Source organism: Sinocyclocheilus grahami, unplaced genomic scaffold (assembly GCF_001515645.1).
Source record: "Sinocyclocheilus grahami isolate Dianchi unplaced genomic scaffold, SAMN03320097.WGS_v1.1 scaffold601.1, whole genome shotgun sequence".
NCBI classification, from domain to species: Eukaryota; Metazoa; Chordata; class Actinopteri; order Cypriniformes; family Cyprinidae; genus Sinocyclocheilus; species Sinocyclocheilus grahami.
Window position 1 is genome coordinate 613,633 of NW_015505780.1, and position 22,866 is coordinate 636,498.

Genomic DNA, 22,866 nt, shown 5'->3' on the forward strand with positions numbered 1-22,866 from the left:
TGAAAATATTCCCCTAAGAATTGGGACACCACTACTATGCCGTCACACGTCGTCATACGTCGTCTAGCTCCTACAATACACACACATATACTGGTGTGCATTAGAGCCTTTAATTACCGTTCTATATTAATGCGCTGCTTACTGACACACACACACACACACACACACACACACACACACACACATATCGTAGATCGCACAGCTCACACATCCAGGAGAAAAGAAACTTGTCAACGCTGCCCCACGACTTTTATTAATAACAGTTTAAATACTGAATCGCTACATTTTCCAGCAACGAGAGGATAAAATTGCAGTTTTTTTAAAATTTTTTTAAAGTAAACTCACTCTAAAAAGAGAAACGCACAGACGCGCGTACACGCATCTTTCATCTCTCTCTCTCTCTCTCTCTCTCTCGAATTGGCAATATTTGAGAAAAGGGTTTAGCGATTTCTAATTATTGGGGGGAATAGCCCCCCTCAATGTCTGCGGTGGTTATCGCCCTGATCAGACTTGAAAATATGTTGTGGCACTATCGTGCAGTCTATAATGATATGATGTTAGTTAGCAAACTAACATTTGTTTTGAGTAACATGACCATAAATATGAACTCACGATTGAATGTAACATAAAACAAATGATTACTTTTCGTTAAAATCTTTATTAATGCCAAAAGTGCTTACATTTATGTGTCTTTTTGTTCGCTCGGGCAGCTATGTTGCCCCTGAAGCTGGTTTACGCTGAGATAATTCATACCCCTTTGTTTGAAGTGTGGTCCCGAAAAATCTTCATTTGAAGGGCTGTCTGGCCCTTCCCCTACCCCTCCAACCAAAAGAGAATTAAGACACCCCTACCCCTTCAGGGAAAAGGGGAAGGGCTAAGGGGTAGAATTGGGATTGGGCCTTTATGTGTAGGCCTATGTATACACAACTTGGTATTTCCGCGCTGTCTGTTGTGATCGCTTTGATTGTGTGTGAGCACAGCGTGTGAATAACGAATTGAGCTCTCCTTCGTTTCTTCTTCTTGTGGTTTAAAATTGCTTGTACGTGTAAATTGGCAAATTAATCTGCGAATCACGTGCGTGCCGAACGGTAGGGTCTCATCCGTATGTATTACGGATCAACTGCGATCCGTTTAACTCCTAATATGTGACAGATCAGAGCAATCTTTCATTTAATTATTTAACATGAAGTTGTCTAATTGCTGCTCCATATCAATCGCATACAAAGAAAATACAGCATAATTAGAACAATCATTAACATAAATACATAACAGAGTGTCATATCTATTCATATTTTTCCCAGAACGTTCTTGCGACCCGGTAGCAATTCTTCCACGGCCCGGTAGTGGGTCGCGACCCGGTGGTTGGGGACCTCTGATATACAGCATTAATTGCTGGAATTAACAGACCTTGAAATGGACAAATCTCTCCAATTAGACTAAAATGTCTTAAAACTTGAATTTGAACTTATGTCATCTCTAACTTGCAAGAAAAATTTTCTCCTCAGTAACGCTCACAAAGAGTGATTTTAAGCCCTGAAATATATATATATATATATATAAAAAAAGATGTATACTGACATTTGAAATTTAAATGAATGTTGTTTATTTTCATGACTTTGTATGAATTATTAATGAATTTTCATCAGCAACCACCTTTGAGAAAGTTTTTTATGACTTTTCCAGGTCTGGAAATCACAATTTTAAGATTGTTAAAACCCTAGGAATTAAAAAAAAATATAAGCACATAAATATTTGCATAAATACTTAATGTGTGTATATATATATATATATATATATATACACACTAATATTTACATTTTATATATATATATATATATATATATATATATACATATTTCAAACTTTAACTAACAACTAACTTTTGAAATTTAAATTAATAGTTTTATTAATTTTCATGACATTCCCCAAATTAATACTTAATGCATAAATATTTATTCTGAAATTCATAAAAATGTATACTGACTTTTGAAATTCAAAAGAATTGTAAAGTGTCATTAATTTTCAGGACATTCTCATGAATTATTAATGAATTCACGGACCTTTTTTCCACAGGCACTCACTTTTAAGAAAGGTTTTTGATTACATTTCCAGGTCTGGAAATCACAATTTTAAAATTACCATCTTTTTCATGACTGTGAAAACCCTAGTAATTAAAAAAATACACACATATTTGCATAAATATGTAAAACTTAAATAGAAATTACAATAACTTTTGAAATTTAATTGAATTATTAATGATTTTCCAAGATGTTTTTCACAAGCACCCACTTTTGAGAAGGCTTTTGATGGAAATCACAATTTTAAAATCATTTTTCATGACTGTGAAAACCCTAGTAATTAAAAATTGCATAAATACTGATTGTTTCCAAACAGGTTTTTGTGTCCCATAATTAACTGGAATTGAATATTTTATCCAACTTCACTAAAAAAGTTTTTTTATGGCTTTTCCAGGTCTGAAACTGTTTTTCATGACTAGTAACCCTAGTCAATTAAAAAAAAAAAAAAAAAAGCATATTTGAATAAATATTTAAAATCTTTAAGAATGTATACTGACTCGTGAAATTTAATTGAACTGTAAAATGTCTTCATGAAAAAAAAAAAAGGTTTCCAAACAGGTTTTCGTGTCCCATAATTAACTGGAATTTAGTATTTTATCATCCAACTTCATTAATAATTGCACAATTTTATGAAAGAAAATACAGCTTGAAATTTAAAAGAATCGGAAAGTATCCTCAATTTTCACAACTTTCTCATGAATTATAAATGAATAATTATTCTTACTAGGCATCCTGTAGAAGAATCGTTCTCCAGCTCCATCGTTGGTCTGCAGGAAGCGGCTGTCCACGGACCAGTCCAGGTGTGTTATGAAGCAGGTGGACTTGTTGCACTCTCCCACTTTCTTATAGCGTTGGGCCACAGCGTAGGTGTCCACAAACCCGTCGTTGGAGCCCACGGCCAAGTAAGAGCCATCGGGTGAGAACTTGAGCTCGTGAATGACCTCCTTCCTGTCCTTGATGTGGACCACCTCCGTCATGTCCCTTAGAAAACCAGACCAACTCTCAGTTTGTAAATAATGAAGCTGAAATGATGAAGTGTAGGGCATCCAAATTCAATTACCTGACACGAAGAACAGTGAAGGAGCCGTCCTTCATGCCGAGAGCCAGCTGGGAACCGTCGTTGTTGAAGGAAACGCTGCGAACGGCCTCTTCCATATTACAGCGAGCGATCAGCGTGTGTTCGGACAAACTCCACAGTCTGAACATGCATGTTTGATGAAACAGAAAATGTGTCCATATTGTACATTTATGCTAGGGCCGGGCGATATGGGCTAAAAATATTACAACAATATTTTTTCCCATATTATATGTGACCCTGGAGCACAAAACCAGTCTTAAGTGTCAAATTTTCTAAATTGAGATTTATACATCATCTGAAAGTTGAATAAATAAGCTTTCCATTGATGTATGGTTTGTTAGGATCGGACAATATTTGGTCGAGATACAACTATTTGAAAATCTAGAATCTGAGGGTGCAAAAAAATCTAAATATTGAGAAAATCATCTTTAAAAATCATCCCATAAATCCATTTTATTTTTTCCCCCAAAATTCTGTTTCCATTTTATTTATTTTTTAAGATGCTATGTTTTTTTAATTTAATGCAAATTTATAATTAAAAATAGTGTCTAATGAAATGAATTAATAAAACTTTAACAATTTAATCAATCTTTTCAAACGCAAAAATGAAAATATAAATAATTTACAACAAAACACTGAATACATTTTTTTTGTCAAATAAGATGCTGCGCAACAGAACTGTATACATTAAACAGATGAAAATATATATTGGTTGTTCCTGAAAAATAAAATTATTATTATTATTATTATTATTTTAGTATACAGTAGTAATTTATTTCCATCATAATTTCTCCAAGTTAAACCAAACTTTTATTTTAATGGTTTGTTGTGCATATATTTCAGTTTTAGTTTTAGTTTCAGTGTGTATTTGATGGCAGTTTTTCTCGAATGAACGGTAATCAAATTAAAATATAAGGTTACACTTTATTTTAAGGTGTCCTTGTTACAGTGTAACTAAACATTTAAGTACTGAGTAATATTAATTAACTACATGTACTAACTATACAGTTAGGGTTAGGATTTGGCTTAGGGTTACTTGCATGTAATTATGCATAATTAATTGTTATTATATTAGTAAGTACATGTAACATGTGTAACAAGGACACCTTAAAATAAAGTGTTAACAAATATAACAATAAATTTACAACAAAACATTGCATTTTTATTTTTTGTCAAACAAGATTATGCACAACAGGACTGTATAAATTAAAACATGGATGAAAAAATATGTTGGTTTTATGATATTTTTTAAAAATGAAAAAAAAAAAAGGATTATATTAAGAATAACATTTTAGCACAGAATAGTACTGTAGCTCTGCCAATTTATTTAAGTTAAACCAAACTTTTATTTTGGCGGTCTGTGGTGATGATCTTTGAGTTTCAGTGAGTATCTGACAGTAGTTTTTCTAAAAACGAAAATATATCAGTTATTTAAAATAAAGCATTTTATTTATATGTTTTCTCAAATAAGATGCTGCACAATAGAAATGTATCAATTAAAACATGGATGAAAAAATATTTTGGTTGTATGATATTACATTATTATTATTACTTTAAGAATGACATTTTATTATGTAATAGTATTATTATTTTTCTGTCCTAATTTCTTCATAAGTTCAACCAAACTTCTTTCGGTTTCAGTCTGAATTTGACCGTAGTTTTTCTCAAATGAAACAGTGTAAAGCTGGTGAAGTGACGCTCAGAGCAGCTCTGGAAATGAAGTTCATGCGTTCATGTCTCATATATTGAGACGCAGATGCTGAAAACACTGCGAGCATCATGTGTTTGAAATGTCTAGAGCTCATCATCTTTATCGACATACATTTTATCGCAATCGTTTATCGCCCAGTCCTAGTTTTTTTTGAAAAACCAAAACCTCATTTCATTTCCACCTGTCTTGCTCCATTTATAATGTCTACTGTGTGAACTGATGTGGCATGAACTGAAATCCAATAGAAGTGGAGGACTAACCGTACGGATCGATCGTCGCTGCCGGTGACGGCCAGCGGTTGTTTGGGATGCAGGTCGAGGGCCCAGAGCTCCCCCTCTGAATGACCCTGCATGATCAGCATCGGTTTATCTCGGTCTCTCACCATCACCTCAAAGATCTCACTGTCTTGAGTTCCTGCCAGGATCCTGTCAGCCCTCCAGCACACGCTGCGGATGGACAGACCTGGAGAGAAAGAGTGATTCAGATCGACAAGAAAGTAAGAGGATCCAAGCAGTAGGCCTGTCGCAATAATCAATATATCGACTTATCGCGCAATATATGTACGACCTCAATCATTTTTGGTGACGCAATATATAAAAAAAATTACTGTCACTGTGTTTTGTACATTCAACTTGCGCCTGTGTCTTTTGCAGCTTCTCGTATATAATGTGGTGTAGTCATGAGGTGCTAGATCAAATTTAAAAAAAATGCTTCTACAAAAAAAAAAGTTTCATCTGCAGATATGGCCTTGTTTAGGGATCTGTGCCTTTGTGCATACGGACATCTGACTGCTGAGTAGTGATTGTGTTTTTCAGCAATAGTGTGCACGCTTACTTTACAGAGAAAAGAAGGTCAGGGAAAAATCTGTAGATGGAAAAATGCATTTTCTTTGTGCATTTTTCTACTTGTTACTTTGCACTTTTTGTTAGAAATGGTTTATTTACTATTTATTCAGGTTCTGTAAGGTATCTGATATTTTGATAATTAATTTCCATGATCTAAATATTACTAAAAATTTAAAGTTTGTTGTCATTTGGAAGTGTGTAGGCCTTCTTGCATTATTATGCTCTTGCATTATGATCATATATTCAGTGGCATAAAATGGTCTTTAAAATGACAATATTATCGCTTAACGCTATTATTTCTGGGGCAATATATCACACAACAAAAAGTTGTTATCGTGACAGGTCTACCAAGCAGCCCAGACTAACATATCTGGTCACCAGCAAACATTATGTTTGGGATTTTGGCTCTAGCATGTCCCTTGGTCATGGTAGGTGCCATATTTCATTTTCAGGAACTTATATCATCTACTCTAACTAAGGTCCATGGGATGCTGGTGTCCAGGCATCTTAACTAGTTTAAAGTTACGTTTTGAAGATTATTACAAATGTGTCCCTCAGTGTGTAAAAACAATCAGAAGTTGTTGGAAACAAAATAACCTGACTGTATTTAATCTGGTTTTTGTGGGGTTTTATTTATTTATTTTAAATTGATTATTTAAAATTCTATGAATAATTTTCTATGAATGATCATTTGTTTTGTAATTTTTTATGTGTTTTAACTGATGCATTTTCTGCATCAAATCAATTATTAAATTACTAAACAGTGCTGCTATCGTTTCCTGAAATGATATTATAAAAAATGTAAATAAAGAAATAATTGAAGTAAAGCTGGAAATAAATAAAATGTAAATATGAAATAAACACAAATAAATAAAACCATATCTATTAAAAATGTTAACTGAAATTAAGCTGAAATTAAATAATATAAATATGAAATTAAATATACGAAAAAATATTAGATAAATACAAAATTAAATACGTTAATATAAATATTAGATGAAAAACAAACTATAATTATTACAATTATAAATTAGAACTGAAATACAATAATTTAAAGTACTACAAAGTCTAAAACTGAAATAGACATAAAATTAAGATAAATATAAAAAATATTAATGTAGGAGGTGTGATTTATATTAATGTATATATTACAGGGATGTTCATTTTGGTTATTTTTCCTAACCGACGCTCGTTAACCGATTGTTAACCGTTAACCAACAAGATTATTTTAAATTAGAATTGAATTAAATTAGAAAGGATAAGTGTCTGTGACACGTTAAAAAATACTAACATTTGTTTTCCGGGGATTCATTTTACATGCGCAAAAAGCTGCAAACAACAACATGAGGATTCACATGGCCTTCATATCACATCACGCACCTGCAGCGCTTCTGCGAGTGGAGAAAAACATAATAAAGCCTAGCTTTATTATGTTTTTCTCCACTCGCAGAAGCAAGTAAAAATGAATAAATAGGCCTATACGAGAAACATATTTTTACTTAAATAATAAATTAAGAAAATGAAAGAAAAACTGTGCAACAAGTAGCCTAGTATGCAGAGTTTCGGTTCATTTTTGTGCTGCACGAAAGGAAACCAGACGACAGAAAGCGGCATCCTATTTTTCTTTAGGCTTATTTTACAAAAGCACAAAGATTTGTTTTTATTGTGAATGTAGCTACACAAATAAAGGCAAACCTTTTAACAATTCCGATTATCTTTATGACTAAAAGGAGTATTTGCTTCCACTGTTAGAAGCCGCGCCGCATGCACGCACACAGTTAAGCATTGCTACCTTGACAATGCAGCCTGTTCATTATCATAATAAAATACAGTCAGTCAAACATACGGAAAAAAATTAATTATGTAGTAAAAAAAAATATATAGTAAAAAATATGTAGTAAACTCTGTGCCGTTAAGTGTTATCACCGCACCGCCGTGATGTTATGCAAAACATTTAGTTTTTCGTGGATATTGGAAAGCCAGTGAAGTGGGTTACATAATAAATAATAATTTTCCATTCAAATACATCGCGGATACGAAAACATTTGATTTTGTGTGTCGTGAGAGACCCAACTTTGGTTTCAGTTTCGTTTTAGCCTAAATGAATTCTGCTGTCGGCTTGTCGTTTATATTGCTATAGCTTCTTATATTTTTAATTCTTGTTCTTTTCTAAATACTGTTAATTGAAAGGATTTGTTGAGGAGTGAGGGGAACTAAAATAGCCTAGCTATGTTTACAGTGTTTATTATAATGTTTGTAAACATTTTGCGTCGGCATTAGGCCTATTTCTGAATGAAACAATAAAATGCGACTTATACGCGACTTATGTTTTTTTCTCCCTAAAAAAACTTTTTTTTTTATACGCATATACATGATTTTTTATAAGTCATTATAAATGACTTTTTAAACTGTTTAACTGATTGTATTAATCGGTCAAAATTCTTACGGTCGGTTAAACGGTTAAAATGAACATCCCTAATATATTATATACATGAAAATGAAATTATTCAAGATGCTAATAAACACAATAGTATATAAATAATACGGTTACTAATCAGAATTTTTTTTTTTTATCAATATTACATGGGACATAAAGAAAAATCCACATACAGGAATTAAACCAGTAATGCTGAACCAAAAGTTAATTTACTTAGAAAAATAGCATCACGTCTAAAAGACGACCTTAGAGCTTAAAAAATATATATATATATAGCATTGAACAATTAAAATGAACACCAAAAAATAGCTAAATTGATAATAAATTGAGAGTAAAAAAGAGAGTGAAAAAGCTTCACACTCATCAGTTGTCATAAGCTGGTGTTTCCAGCAGGGCAGAATTTAATTTGGCTCATTAACTGGCTGTAAAACCCCCAAAAATGAACCTTTAAAGCAGAAAAAAGTCAAAAACATGTTACTTGGAAGTCTAAATTGGACACACCAGCAAAATGTAAAATAAACAGACCCAGAGTCTTCATCCAATACGACTACAGAACTAAAAAATGAGTGAGCAGCTCAGATCATTTAATGAGAAATGTTTGAGTTCATATTGAGACTCTGAGCACAGTTTGAGACCCTGTTGAGAGCCAATTATCTGGCAGTCTTCTGCTGTGAAAGCGCTGACAGCTTCATTGCTACAAGACTTACATCTGCTGAAAACACTGTCACTCGTGTGATATAAGCGCAGGCCGTGTTGCCATGGTGACAAAATCCCTTATATACTGGGTTCCTGTACCATCATAAGGAGTCAAATGAATGATCTCATCCTGTTTAAAGACGGTCTGTTTTATTGATCCCATATTGTGTTTAAAATGGATGCAATGGATCGAGATCAATGCAATTTCCTTTTGAAAAATGGTCAATAATGGTTTTGGCATTGATGGGAACATAACAGCAGACATATAATTGTTTGATCAAAATTATTGCTAGGGACAATTTAGTAGTGGCTGGATATTGGTAGGGACATGTCACAGCGTCTACTAAACTCTACAGCCTTGCTTCTGGTACAGAACGAGTGTAAACTGATGTAATTCACAATTGCTGAATAATAAATTGTTACTTGACGTATAAATGTGAACGGTCATGTGTTAATGAAATAAAAGTGTTGTGTTGTAAATGTTCGAGTATGTCACATAGTACATTAAACTCTATTTCAAAAGGGCAAGAAAAATCCTGTTCCCTTTAAAGCCAGCTGTAATGTCCTACCTTTATAACCTTGTTCTGCCTCTCTGAGGTCAATCTTGGTAATGGGTTTGAAATCCACGTCCCACAGCCTCACACATCCATCCCGCCCACCGGTGGCGAATCCTTCCTCACATGAGTGCATGCTGAAGATCCCTGCCTGCATGAAGAAAGAGAGTTTACAAACGCATGTGCAACAGGTCACATATGTCACCACATGCTATACGCACTAATGTTATAGATGGGCAATGAGTCTGATTTCTTTATATAAAGTTTCTTTAAATTTATAAAGTATATACCTTGACCGCAATGCAAGTCGCTTTGGAAAAAAGCTTCTAATGCATGAATATAAAATGCAAAAGATATCAAATCTAAATTGTTTTATATTTCATAGGGAGTCATGACAGTGAAGTTGTTGAGCTGGAACAGCAGAGAGACACACTGAGAGACAGGAAGAGCTGCAGGGTTTTAATGGCACCGTAGGGAGTCTTCTGGTGTCTGTGGTTCTTCACTAAGCCGCTCTGTCATCTCTGCTGTGCCTTCAGACTCCCTCGACACTGAGTGTGTGTGTGTCAGCTCATGTATTGAAATGCTCCTCTGTACTGTAGCATAACACAATAACTTAATCATAACGCTCTTAATGGTTATTCATTCACATCACTGCGGTGTAGCATCTGTTGTTATGGAAACAGTCCTAGCACGTGTGGACCGGATGGGCCTGTTCTGTTTTTCACTTCATGCACGGGAGTCAGAATCTTTCTGGCATTATGAATGAAATGCTGGACTCTGCGGTTCTGATGTGATTAACTGTTGGTAATGAGGAACAGTGCGTTCTGTTCTTACCCTATCAGAATGTCCCGTGGCGGTGGCTAAGACACGCCCCTTTTTCCAGTCCCACACGCACACCGTGTTTTTGGCATCAAGTCCCACAGACGCTAAACGCTGAACGTTCAAAAACACAAGACAGGAGAAAATAAGTGGTTAGACGGGAGCATTTACAAACACAAATGAAGAAAATTCAGTTTTAATAATACTACTACTCAGGGTTATTATAGTTAACTAAAATTAAAACCATTAAAAAAAACTATATCATCACATGAAATAGACATTAACTGAAATAAAATAAAATACCAAAAAAAATTATTTCAGCTAGTTGCCAACATTTCTTATTTTAATTTAGTTCTGAAATAACAATTATAGACATATAAAAAAATAAAAAAAATAATAAAAATGACAAAAACACACAAGAAAATTAATAAAAATGTAATTAAAATAAAAATAAAAACTGATTTAAAACATTAATAAAACATATAATGGTATCTCAATGATACAAAAATAACAACTTACCAAATATTAGGGGTGTAACAAAATATTGTGTCAAAATATTATCGCAATACAAAACTGCAACAATATGTATCGTGAATAGTTCAACCAAAAATAAAAGTTTAGGTGTTTGTTCACATAAAAACAATGATCAACGCATCAAATATGGTAAACTCAGAAGCTCACACATTTGAGCTTCCATGATACTTAATTATGATTAATAAATTAAAAATAAATTATTTAATAATAAAAAAATTTTTTTAATGCATGTTGTCAGGGACAGAGAGCAAGCATGTTTCTAAAATAATTATATTTTTACTTAAGCAGAATCATGAATATTTCTATTGTGTATCTTATTTTTTTAACCATTTATCACATGATGTACAAAAAATAAATACCATTTTAACTCTATTTTGTTTAAAGTATCATGAGAGACATGTATCGTCAGATCAGTTTTGTGCATCAAACAAATTGTGTCATGAGTGTATTGTTACACCTCTAAAATAAAAAAAATGTGACGCTGGAGCACAAAACCAGTGTTAAGTCGCTGGGGTATATTTGTAGCAATAGCCAACAATACATCGTATGGGTCACAATTAGACTTTTTTTATGCTAAAAATCATTAGGACATTAAGTAAAGATCATGTTCCATGAAGATATTTTGTAAATTTCCTACCGTAAATATATCAAAACTTCATTTTTGATTAGTAATATGTAGTGCTGGGCAGTATACCGGTTCATACCGAATACTGGAGTTTATTTTTGTTATGATATGAATTTTTAAAATACCGTAATACCGGTGTATGTCGCTTAAGCAACGTTCGGAAAGCGACACTGTTTGAAAGAAGTCCCTTTTCACTGTTGCACTGTTGTGAGGGAACAGCTGTATGTGTTACTAAGCGTGAAAGTTCAGAAACTGAAGCTGTAGAACTAATAGAACGTGATGACACAGAAGAACTCATCCACAATATCCACACTGACCTCCACAAATATCCAGCGCCCGCTGCCATCAGCTCCCGCGTCTCTCACACACGAGCGCGACTTTAGCACTAGATTTAGCAACTTTCAGACCCTTTTAGCGGCTTTTTTCCTTAGAATATTCATACTGACAAACCTAGCGACTTTTTTGGATAAACCTTAGCTATGGTTCAGCTGGAGGATTTCTCCAGTGCTGTCCCGCGAACGCGAGGTCTGACTTTCCCGGAGAAGTGTCGCCTCTCTCAGCGTCTGTTCTGTGCAGTGAGCGGCAGAGAAGCAGTGCATTCAGTTGGCCGCACCGCAGGCGACTCGTCAATAAATGAGTACAAAACAGCGTTTCCTAGCACCTGTTGCTTACTGATTGTTTGGAATTATAAATATGAGCGTAGTTTGTCTGTTAATATCACATGCACTTTTTTTTTGTTTGTTACTCAGACGCAGGCAGTGCGCTGCATGATACAAAAAGTAATATAGCCAAAGCAACCGCATAGTGTAATCTTTAGTGTAGATGCATGTTGATTTTATCAGACGATGGCGTGATTATAAATGAGGGTGACTCCTGGTTAACATGTATTAAAAGGGGTCGTGTTTAGTCACTATTTAGTGTGGTATTTTTCTACAATATTCACTCATGACAGTAAAATAGGGCATTCTAAGTCTATATAATGCAGTATTTCCTCTCAATCAGTACAAAATATGGTTAACACCCGGTCATGCATGAAAAAAATAAAAAAATACCGTCATGTACCGTGAAACCGGTATAATTTTGAAAAATACCGTGATATAAATTTTTGGTCATACCGCCCAGCACTAGTAATATGCATTGCTAAGAACTTAATTTGGACAACTTTAAAGGCGATTTTCTCAATATTTTGACTTATTTGCACCTTCAGATTCCAGATTTTCAAATAGTTGTATCTCGGCCAAATATTGTCCTGTCCTAACAAACCATACATCAATGGAAAGCTTATTTATTCACCTGAAGTATAAATCTCAATTTAAAAAAATGTACCCTTATGACTGGTTTTGTGGTCCAGGGCCACAAATATATATATATATTCAAATGTTTACCGATTTTGATATATATACAAGCAATTTTTGTACCTCAACTTAAACTTATTTCATTTAGTTGCCAAGGCCACATATTATTAACAGTATCATTCTATATTAATAACAATATAATATACAACAATATAAAAAAAAAATTGTTTGTTTTTCATCTATTTGTTTTTGGTTTTAGTAATTTTAAGGCAACATTTTAAATTTTTATTTTATATTTTGATATAGTATTTTGATATTATATTTAGTTTTTCCATCCAATATTTATTTTACTTCATTTTATATTATTACCTACATTGATTTTTTATAGTTTTAGTTAACAATAACAACACTGCTAACAACACCCCTTTACCATGGTAAATTCACTGCCATGCATCGCCTCAGATAGTTGATTGCTTTACTAAATCTAATGCATGATAATGGTGTCATTACAGCAGATGCGGAGTGCAGCTCCACAGTGATTTGCTGTAAGCGAGCGAGTGACATTCACTCCAGTCCCATTAGAGCACTGATATTAGCACCTTCATCGCCTGCCATCAGGACCAGCAGGAGCAGCGGGCAGGAGTTTCCTCTCAAACGCAGATCAAAGGCAGATTAACCAGGGCTAAACACCCTTTAGCATATGTATGTGTGTGTGTGTGTGTGTGTGTGTGTGTGTGTGTGTGTGTGTGTGTGTGTGTGTGTGTGTGTGTGTGTGTGTGTGTGGGGATTCACCTGAAGTATAAATCTCAATTTAAAAAAATGTACCCTTATGACTGGTTTTGTGGTCCAGGGCCACAAATATATATATATATTCAAATGTTTACCGATTTTGATACAGTCATTATACAAAAATATTTGAGAATGCAGCCAATCAGAATGAAGTATTCCAGAGAGCCGTGCAGGAAGTCATTAAACTGACTGAGGAGTCATGTGACTCACCTGGCCATCAGCGTCGAAGGCCAGACAGGCCACACCGTGAGTGTGAACGTCTCTCAAGATGGACACGGTGGTCAGCGCGTACGAGTCCCACACGCAGATATACGGATCCTTCCCAACCTGACCTGTGGCCACCTGGGTCTTATCCGGATGCAGCGCTAGACTGAGAACAGAAGAGACACACACTGGTTCAGAGAGCTTGCAGAACGATCAAAGTCTCTCCATGTCCACTAGCATGAAACCCAAGCCAGCAGCTTTGCCGTGTGCCAATGCGGTTATGAGCTACAGATATGTGTGTGTGTGTGTGTGTTTGAGTTTGAGTGTGTGTGTGAGTTTGAGTGTGTGTGTGTGTGCGTGTATGTATGTATGTATGTGTGTGTTTGACTTTGAGTGTGCGTGCGTATGAGTTTGAGTGTGTGTGTGTGCGTGAGCTACAGATATGTGTGTGTGTGTGTGTGTTTGAGTTTGAGTGTGTGTGTGAGTTTGAGTGTGTGTGTGTGTGCGTGTATGTATGTATGTATGTGTGTGTTTGACTTTGAGTGTGCGTGCGTATGAGTTTGAGTGTGTGTGATTGTGTGTGTGCGTGTGCGTGTATGATTGTGTGTGTGTGTGTGTGTGTGTGCGTGTATGATTGTGTGTGTGTGTTTGAATGTGTGTGTGTGTGTGTGTGTTAGCACATACAGTATGTGCAAGTAACAACCCGCAGGAAGGAAAAATCACTAATGAGATTGCTTTAATATCTTAATTGTTTCTCCTAGACAGTAATGACATTAAATAAAGAGCAAATGTACATTGTTGCTTAAAGTCAAAATGAAATGAAAACTGACCCATTTACTTTATACACATTAATTCCAACAAAACCATCTTTTTACCAGCCAATCAATTATTTATACATAGAACATTTCTGGTTGTTTTAACTTTAAAATTAATCACATTAGGGATGTAAAATGGTTTGTCTTAAACCAGTGTTATTTTAGTATTATTTATACTATTATAGCATTTATTCATATTTTGAATTCGCTTTGTATTTTCATTTTCATGTTAACAATAGTCCAATAGTAGAGACATCTGTATCTACTAGTGTTATTTATATTACTATAATAGTACATTATATAAATAATATTATATTATTTATTCACAGTTTATCATATTTATTTATATTTTGAATTAGTTTTTATTTTTATATTTTCAGTTTTAATTTTAGTTTAAGTTTCAGTAGTTTATGTGCTTTTAAATTTAGATTTTTATTAGCTTTTTATATATAGCTATTGTTTTTTTTTCAGTTTTAGTTATAATTTTAATACCTCAATTTATTTCATTTAGTTGCAACATAACTTGTTTAAAAAACATTTGTTTTTGTTTCTTTATCTAATATTTATATTTCATTTTTTTTAAATGTTATATCAGTTTTCATTTAAATTTTAGTTTTCTGTTGTCATTTTCATATTTATATTTCTATATAGCTTTAATTTATTGTTATTGTTATTTTTATTTCAGTTTTAGTTTTAAAATGTAAAACTTTAATGCAAATTTGAGATAAAGTAAGTTTAAGTTTACATTTTTCATCTAGTATTTACATTTTTTTTAGCTTTATTTCAATTACCGAAAATGGTTTGTAATAGTTTTAATAGTGCTCAGATTTGCTCAAGATACCAAAGTCTGCGGTATCAAAGTCAGATCTCAATATAAACTCAATAATTTCTCATCAAATGATCTGTATGCATCTCATCCCACACCATTTATCGCACATGATAACCGCAAAACATCTAGCAAACACCTAGTGTACTCCGTGTGTGTGTGAGTGTGTGCATGAGTGTGTGTGTGTGTGTTCATAAAAACATCAGATATCGCAACAAAATCTAATCCTGAAGACTTTGGCATGACGTGAACGGAGCTGATACAGAGAGTCGGATGAATCCCGCAAAACACAAACATGATACAACAAAAAAATATTAGATTATATTTAGCAAATAATCCCTGTTTTGGTATTATTTGGAGGTGAAAATATCTACTTTTTGGGAAAAGTCTATTAATTGTATTTTTTTTTTTTTGCAATTGTTTCAATGAAAAATATTTTATACTCAAAAACATTTTTTAAATAGTAAATTTCACAAATAATTACAAAGAAACGAACGGGTTATTATAGATAACTAAAACTAACACCCTTTCTAAAAAAATGTTACTTGAAACAAAATAAACTTTAACTGAAATAAAATATTTAAAAACATTTTAGCTAGGAACATTTTATTTTATTTTATTTAGTTTAACTTGAGGTAATAAAATAATCAAAACAAAAAAAGAATAAAATAAAAAATTATAAAATCTATATAAACACACACACACATACAGTGGGTACGGAAAGTATTCAGACCCCCTTAAATTTTTCACTCTTTGTTATATTGCAGCCATTTGCTAAAATCATTCAAGTTAATTTTTTTTCCTCATTAATGTACACACAGCACCCCGTATTGACAGAAAAACACAGAATTGTTGACATTTTTGCAGATTTATTAAAAAAGAAAAACTGAAATATCACATGGTCCTAAGTATTCAGACCCTTTGCTCAGTATTTAGTAGAAGCACCCTTTTGATCTAATACAGCCATGAGTCTTTTTGGGAAAGATGCAACAAGTTTTTCACACCTGGATTTGGGGATCCTCTGCCATTCCTCCTTGCAGATCCTCTCCAGTTCTGTCAGGTTGGATGGTAAACGTTGGTGGACAGCCATTTTTAGGTCTCGCCAGAGATGCTCAATTGGGTTTAAGTCAGAGCTCTGGATGGGCCATTCAAGAACAGTCACAGAGTTGTTGTGAAGCCACTCCTTCATTATTTTAGCTGTGTGCTTAGGGTCATTGTCTTGTTGGAAGATAAACCTTCGGCCCAGTCTGAGGTCCTGAGCACTCTGGAGAAAGTTTTCGTCCAGGATATCCCTGTACTTGGCCGCATTCATCTGAATACTTTCCGTACCCACTGTATATATAAACAAAAACTACAAAAATTTTCAAAAACACACAACAATTACTAAAATTCACACAATTACTAAAACTTCAATTAAAATTAAAGCAAAATATAAAAATAAAAACTGATTCAGAATATTAATAAAAACTATAATAGTATCTCAATTATACTAAAATAACAATGGAAATGGCAAGTAACCCATTGAATTGAATGTGAAATGTTGAGGTAAAAAGACTAGTCTAGACTAGAATAGTATTTTCATGTAAAACATTCTACAATTCTTTTTTTTATTACTTTTTTCTTTTTTTAATTCCAATCATTTTTTATTTTCATTTAAACCTAGAAAAATCATGTTTTACAGTGTTGATGTTATTAAAATTACACATTGTAATCACTATGAATCATGAAAATTACAACAAATCGCAAAAATAAAATTTCAGGTGCATTACAAGAATTAGAATTTAGAGGGAAATGTTTGTAATTATCCTAAGAATAATATCACAATATAATGCATGCATTTCTTTATGCACAATATAATTGATTTATGCACAATATAATTGATTTGATTTTCCCGGACATGGTCTTGTGTGTTGGGGCGCCCGTGGGCGTTAACTCATGTTTGTGCCGGACCCCTGTGAGTCAGTGAACAGCTGAGGGATTCTGGGAAAGATCTGCAGTCAAATGAACACCAGTGACTGTAGGCCTACAGGGAGGAAGCAGAATAGGAAAATGAAGAGTGGATGACAAGCATGCCAGAAAGAGAGCGAGTATGTGTGTGTGTGTGTGTGTTCCTCCGCAGATGTGTTGAAGTCTTTGTGCAGTGAAGTGGGACGTCTTGCCGCTGTCGTGACAGAGCGTGTTTGGAAAAGCCTGAAATAATTCCAGCTGCCTGAGACCTGCAACCAGCCTGCAAGGTTTTTGATACAATGCTGGACTAAAAATACTAGTCTAATGCACTGAATTATTGAAAATTAAATGAATAGTTCACCCAAAAATTTCAGTTGAAAATGTACTCAGCCTCAGGCCATCCGAGATGTAGATGAGTTTGTTTCTTCATCAGATTTTGAGAAATGTTGCATTGCATCACTTGCTCAGCAATGGATGCTCAGCAGTGAATGGGTGCCGTCAGAATGAGAGTCCAAACAGCTGATTAAAAAAAAAAAAATCACAATAATCCACACCACTCCAGTCCATCAGTTAATGTCTTGTGAAGCCAAAAGCTGCATTTGTAAGAAATAAATCCATCATTAAGACGTTTTAATTTCAAATCATTGCTTCCGGCTAAAATATGAGTCATAATCCATAATAACGCTTCCTCCAGTGAAAAAGTCCATCTCCTGTTTTTCTCTCAGCCACATATTTGTTTAGAGCTGTTTTGGCTTGTAAGCAGTGATTGATCCGTGCAGATTTCTCTCCCGATTCAGACCAAACCACATTTTCACTGGAGGAAGCGTTATTATGGATTATGGATTTGTATTTTAGCAGAAAGCAGTGGTTTGAAGTTAAAACGTCTTAATTATGGATTTGTTTCTTACAAACATGCAGCTTTTGCTTTTTTGGACTCTCATTCTGACGGCACCCATTCACTGCAGAGCATCCACTGGTGAGCAAGTGATGCTACATTTCTCCAAACCTGATGAAGAAATACAACTGATTAAGTGTCTTCAAGCAGTCCATGTCACCGTTTGAGAATGTGGTGAGATGATAGAAAACTCAAAAGCCCAATTATTCAACAAAATGAATCAACACCTTAATTAGAGTCTAGAATACAACAATGTCGTAGTATGAATTAAACTCAATTCTAATCACAAGTTGCTTGTTCAAATTTCCATTTGCACTTGCTCAACAACAAAAAAACTGCTGTTTTTAAGCACAGAAAAAAAGCAGTGACTGAGCAGGGTCTGTTCATTAGAATAATGCAATTATGAATGCATCTCCAACGAGAGCTTTAATGAAACAAGTAGTCAGATTGTTTTAGTCCTAACGAGCTCTCAAAATCATGCATATCCAAAACCGTGACAGGACAGAAACAAGAAAAGCAAATAAACGTGTCCTCGGCTCTGTCACACAGGGGCGGATTGGCCATCTGGCGATTCTGGCAAATGCCAGAGGGGCCGGACCATTTTGTTTAATGTGGGCCGGTCAGATTTTTTCTAAATATATATATATATATAAATTAAATTGTTTTTACAGCCCAACAGCGCATAGGACAGGTTTTTTATCGCTTGCACGATTTCTCTATGGTTATAATAATAATAATAATAATGTTAATAATTAATAAATGTTAAGCATTTGGCCCAGTCGGCAACGACCCGAACTGGCCCGAGATGGGCCGACCGAACCAAGAAAAATCTATCAAAATTTCCGTCATCAGAGAGATTGCAACACAAGCGAATTTTCAGTGAAAGCTAGATAATGACCGTAAAAAAGGAAAGGCAGTGCAGAAAAACTTTGAGAAAGGAAAAAGAAAAGGGCTTAAGTCCGACGCTGCTAAAAGCGTAAAAAATTAACCAAACTCTTTTCAAAAGGTTTAAATTCGGCTGCTGCAGCGGAGAACAGTTAGTGCCGCAGAGGTAAGAAGAAAACAGAAAATACAGCTAGCACAAGTCATTTTCACACTACTTCTGCCAGTTAGCTCCTGTTTTTTTACAGTAGCCTACATTGTATTAGACAGTTGTAAGCTTAGCGTAGAACCACAGTATATTTTAAAATGTCATTGCTTCGTGATAATTGGTTAACTTAAGTGTTAACGAGCTTGTTACTGAATTGCTTCAGCAGATAAGAGTGGGATTTAGGGTAAAAACTGATATAGGCTACTTGCAATATAGTCTAACACATCAAAAACCAATAGCAATAGCCATAGTACTATAGACATTTGTAGTGAACTTTACATTGAATATGTAGATAGTCATATATTTAAAAAATTTTTTTTCCCCAGTAGGCGGTTTTATTCAAAAAATTTTGCATTTAGATACAGAAGAACTTTGCCTTATGAATATTAAAAATAAACGAACAAACAAAAGAATCTGGATCTCCATGTCTGCCATGCAAATTAACTGTTCCTGCTCATCTCCAGACTGAATTGCAGATTCATTTATTAGATCTGTCAGCATTAATATTTCTATACTTAAGATTTGTTTTTGGGGGGGGGCTGGGGGAATCAAACTGTAACACTGTGTGTTCAAACCAGACACGACGCAACGTGATAAAAAGTATCTTTTCCATATAGTTTTTGTCCTAACCACCCGCGACAGCACCATGTGACAAGCGACACGGGATTCTATTTTAGAAACGTTTTTTATTTTCTGCAACGTCGCAGCAGGAACAACATACAAAATATGACAGCGATAATCTCAGGTAATGATTATGTGCTTTATTCAATGTTAAAAGTGTCTAATGTGAGTTTGAATATTATTCTGCGTGATCTTTATAGCCACAGTGAAAGCAACAATAGATATTTTACCTCAGATCTTGAAAATAAATTAAAGCAAACTTGTACGTTAAAACCGTGAACTCACAGCGAACCATGTATTCCATAACAAAGATGGTATCAGTCACTCACTCACTCAAAACTGTTCAGTCTATTCACATCATCTATTTTCCGTGTCCACTTTTCTTTTCTACACACTCGCCATATTTTTGCTGTCACATCGTGTCTACACTGGGCGCAACAAAGCATTGCAAATCATTTGAACTTTGTGTCACTGTCGGGGATTTGTCGCGCCGCGCTGCATCTAGTGTAGACAGCATCACTGATTATAATGGGTTCTATTGTATTGTGTTGCTTCGCGCTGCGCCGCTCGCGTCCGGTGTAGACACGATGTAAGTTAATGTCGCTTTCTGAAGCTGCGTTTGAATTTTCATGCCACATTATTTGAAATTAGCGCGGGCCAAACATTTTTCTCTCACGCGCGGGATGTGGCCCGCGGGCCGCCTATTGAGGAACCCTGTCCTATACAGTGTTCATTAACTAGGATGTTGCTGGAATCAGTACAGCCAGAGACCCCTGCTCTTCCAACACCAGTGCTGTGAGGAAGGATGCTACGGTAGGCCGAGCAGAGACAGGGAGGAGTGTGGTAGAGGTTGGAAAAACCCAACAGACAGACAGTGACAACAAAGAACAACATACTGTAGAGAATGACAGTAACAGCAGACAAATGGCATAAACAGACAGCACACAGACTCTACAACACCCTCAGATTCTTTTTCTTTTGTTTTTACTGTATGTGTAAATTTTTTATAAACGTGTGCTCTTTAAAAAGTAGTAAGCATTGTTTGCCAGACACATACATTAAATGTTTAAATATCTGTTACATATATGGTACTGCTTATATTATTTCACCATCTGTACACAAATGTAAGTAGTGAATGCGTGTGTCCGTGGGTGGGGCTGTGTCGGTGTGGTAATGTGGGCCGGTGTGGCTACAGTGCCAGGGCTGAATTTTTGTCCCAGTCCGCCCCTTCTGTCACACGCGGCACTGGATGAGACGGCGTGGAATTTGAGTTTACAGTAATTCCACGGAGCGTCTGCCCTCTGTTAAGAGCTCAAATGTTGGGCTAATCTCGCTGTGTTCGGGGTCAGATACGGGCTGATAGAGTGACCCCACACTTGCCCTTCATGCTGAGAGAAACTACAACAATGAGCTCTTTGACTCACCAAAACTAAAGTCTTTACTTTAGAGACGGATAATCTAGACAACTCAAAACAGCAGCTATTTCAACTCAGTTCTTTAGAAGAACCCGGAAAACCAAAACACTGATCTGAAGAACCTAGAGTATTTTTTTGTCTAGTTTTCAAATACAAATATAAGAGTCAAATTGATTCGTAGAATCGTGCTTTTCACAAAACACATTGTTTCCATGCAGCTTTACAGGAAAATCATGATGTTAATGTTTATTTTGCATAAAACATTTACATGAGTTGGTGACACTATCTGGGTTTTTGGGGAAAGTCATTATTTTTGCAATTCTGTTTCACTGAAAAAGATGGCTTTGAAACTATCTTTACACAGAAATTGCTAGTACATTTCAAAATAATTACAAGGAATTAAATTACTCATTGAATTAAACATGAAGTTTAAAATAGAAAGACTGAAATAGTATTTTCTTGTAAAACATACTCCAATAACTAAATTTTTAAAAAAAATAAATTTTTACAAAAAAAAATTTTTATTTTTATTTTCAACAACAAATTTTTTTTATATGTTATGATGCTAAATTTACACAAAGAGAACTGAATGACAAACGCCACTGAGAAAAAAAAAACCCAATTCTAAAATCAGGCCTTATAATATCATATATATATATATATATATATATATACACACATAGCCACCTTATATATATATATATATATATATATATATATATAGACCTGTGTGATAATACAGTTTACATTTTTGTGATGACAAATGTAATCTTAAATCAAACTACATTTTACTTAAAAAGCAAAATTATATAAAGATATTTAGTCTTGTATTCTGAACAATTTATTAGAATTAAATATGTCAATATCCCAATGTGGTCAGAAAAATTAGAAACCCGATTCCAAAAAAGTTGGGACACTGTACAAATTGTGAATAAAAACAGAATGCAATGATGTGGAAGATTCAATCAAACTCTTTGCAATTTTTCTCTGAGTAACTCCTTTCTGATATTGCTCCACTATTTTTCGCCGCAGCATTGGGGGAATTGGTGATCCTCTGCCCATCTTGACTTCTGAGAGACACTGCCACTCTGAGAGGCTCTTTTTATACCCAATCATGTTGCCAATTGACCTAATAAGTTGCAAATTGGTCCTCCAGCTGTTCCTTATATGTACATTTAACTTTTCCGGCCTCTTATTGCTACCCGTCCCAACTTTTTTGGAATGTATAGCTCTCATGAAATCCAATTTCAATGAATTTCAAAATGTCTCACTTTCAACATTTGATATGTTATCTATATTCTATTGTGAATAAAATATAAGTTTATGAGATTTGTAAATTATTCCATTCCTTTTTCTACTCACAATTTGTACAGTGTCCCAACTTTTTTGGAATTGGGTTTGTAATTCTTAAGCAGATATTTTTTCTTGTTTTAAGCATAAACTCACTTAATTTAGATTTTTTTTTTTTTTTTTTAAACAAGACTTAACATCTTAAGTCATTTTGTTTCTCAAGTAAATATATATATATTTTTTAGAATATTTATATATTTGTACTAGAAAACAAGACAAAAATATTGAACAAGAAGCTTGTT

General features: G+C 34.4%; 1 protein-coding gene across 1 annotated transcript in view; it reads right to left on the reverse strand.

Annotated features, from left to right (window-relative positions):
- Positions 1-22,866, reverse strand: part of LOC107557397 (EMAP like 6) — a 60,344-nt gene that overhangs the window by 32,437 nt on the left and 5,041 nt on the right. The window contains exons 2-7 of the mRNA XM_016240804.1: positions 13,672-13,831; positions 10,234-10,332; positions 9,415-9,550; positions 5,128-5,329; positions 3,139-3,276; positions 2,803-3,059 (exon numbers count right to left, since the gene is read on the reverse strand). Coding sequence (XP_016096290.1) covers positions 2,803-3,059; positions 3,139-3,276; positions 5,128-5,329; positions 9,415-9,550; positions 10,234-10,332; positions 13,672-13,831 — 992 coding nt within the window. The remainder of the gene's footprint in view (positions 1-2,802; positions 3,060-3,138; positions 3,277-5,127; positions 5,330-9,414; positions 9,551-10,233; positions 10,333-13,671; positions 13,832-22,866) is intronic.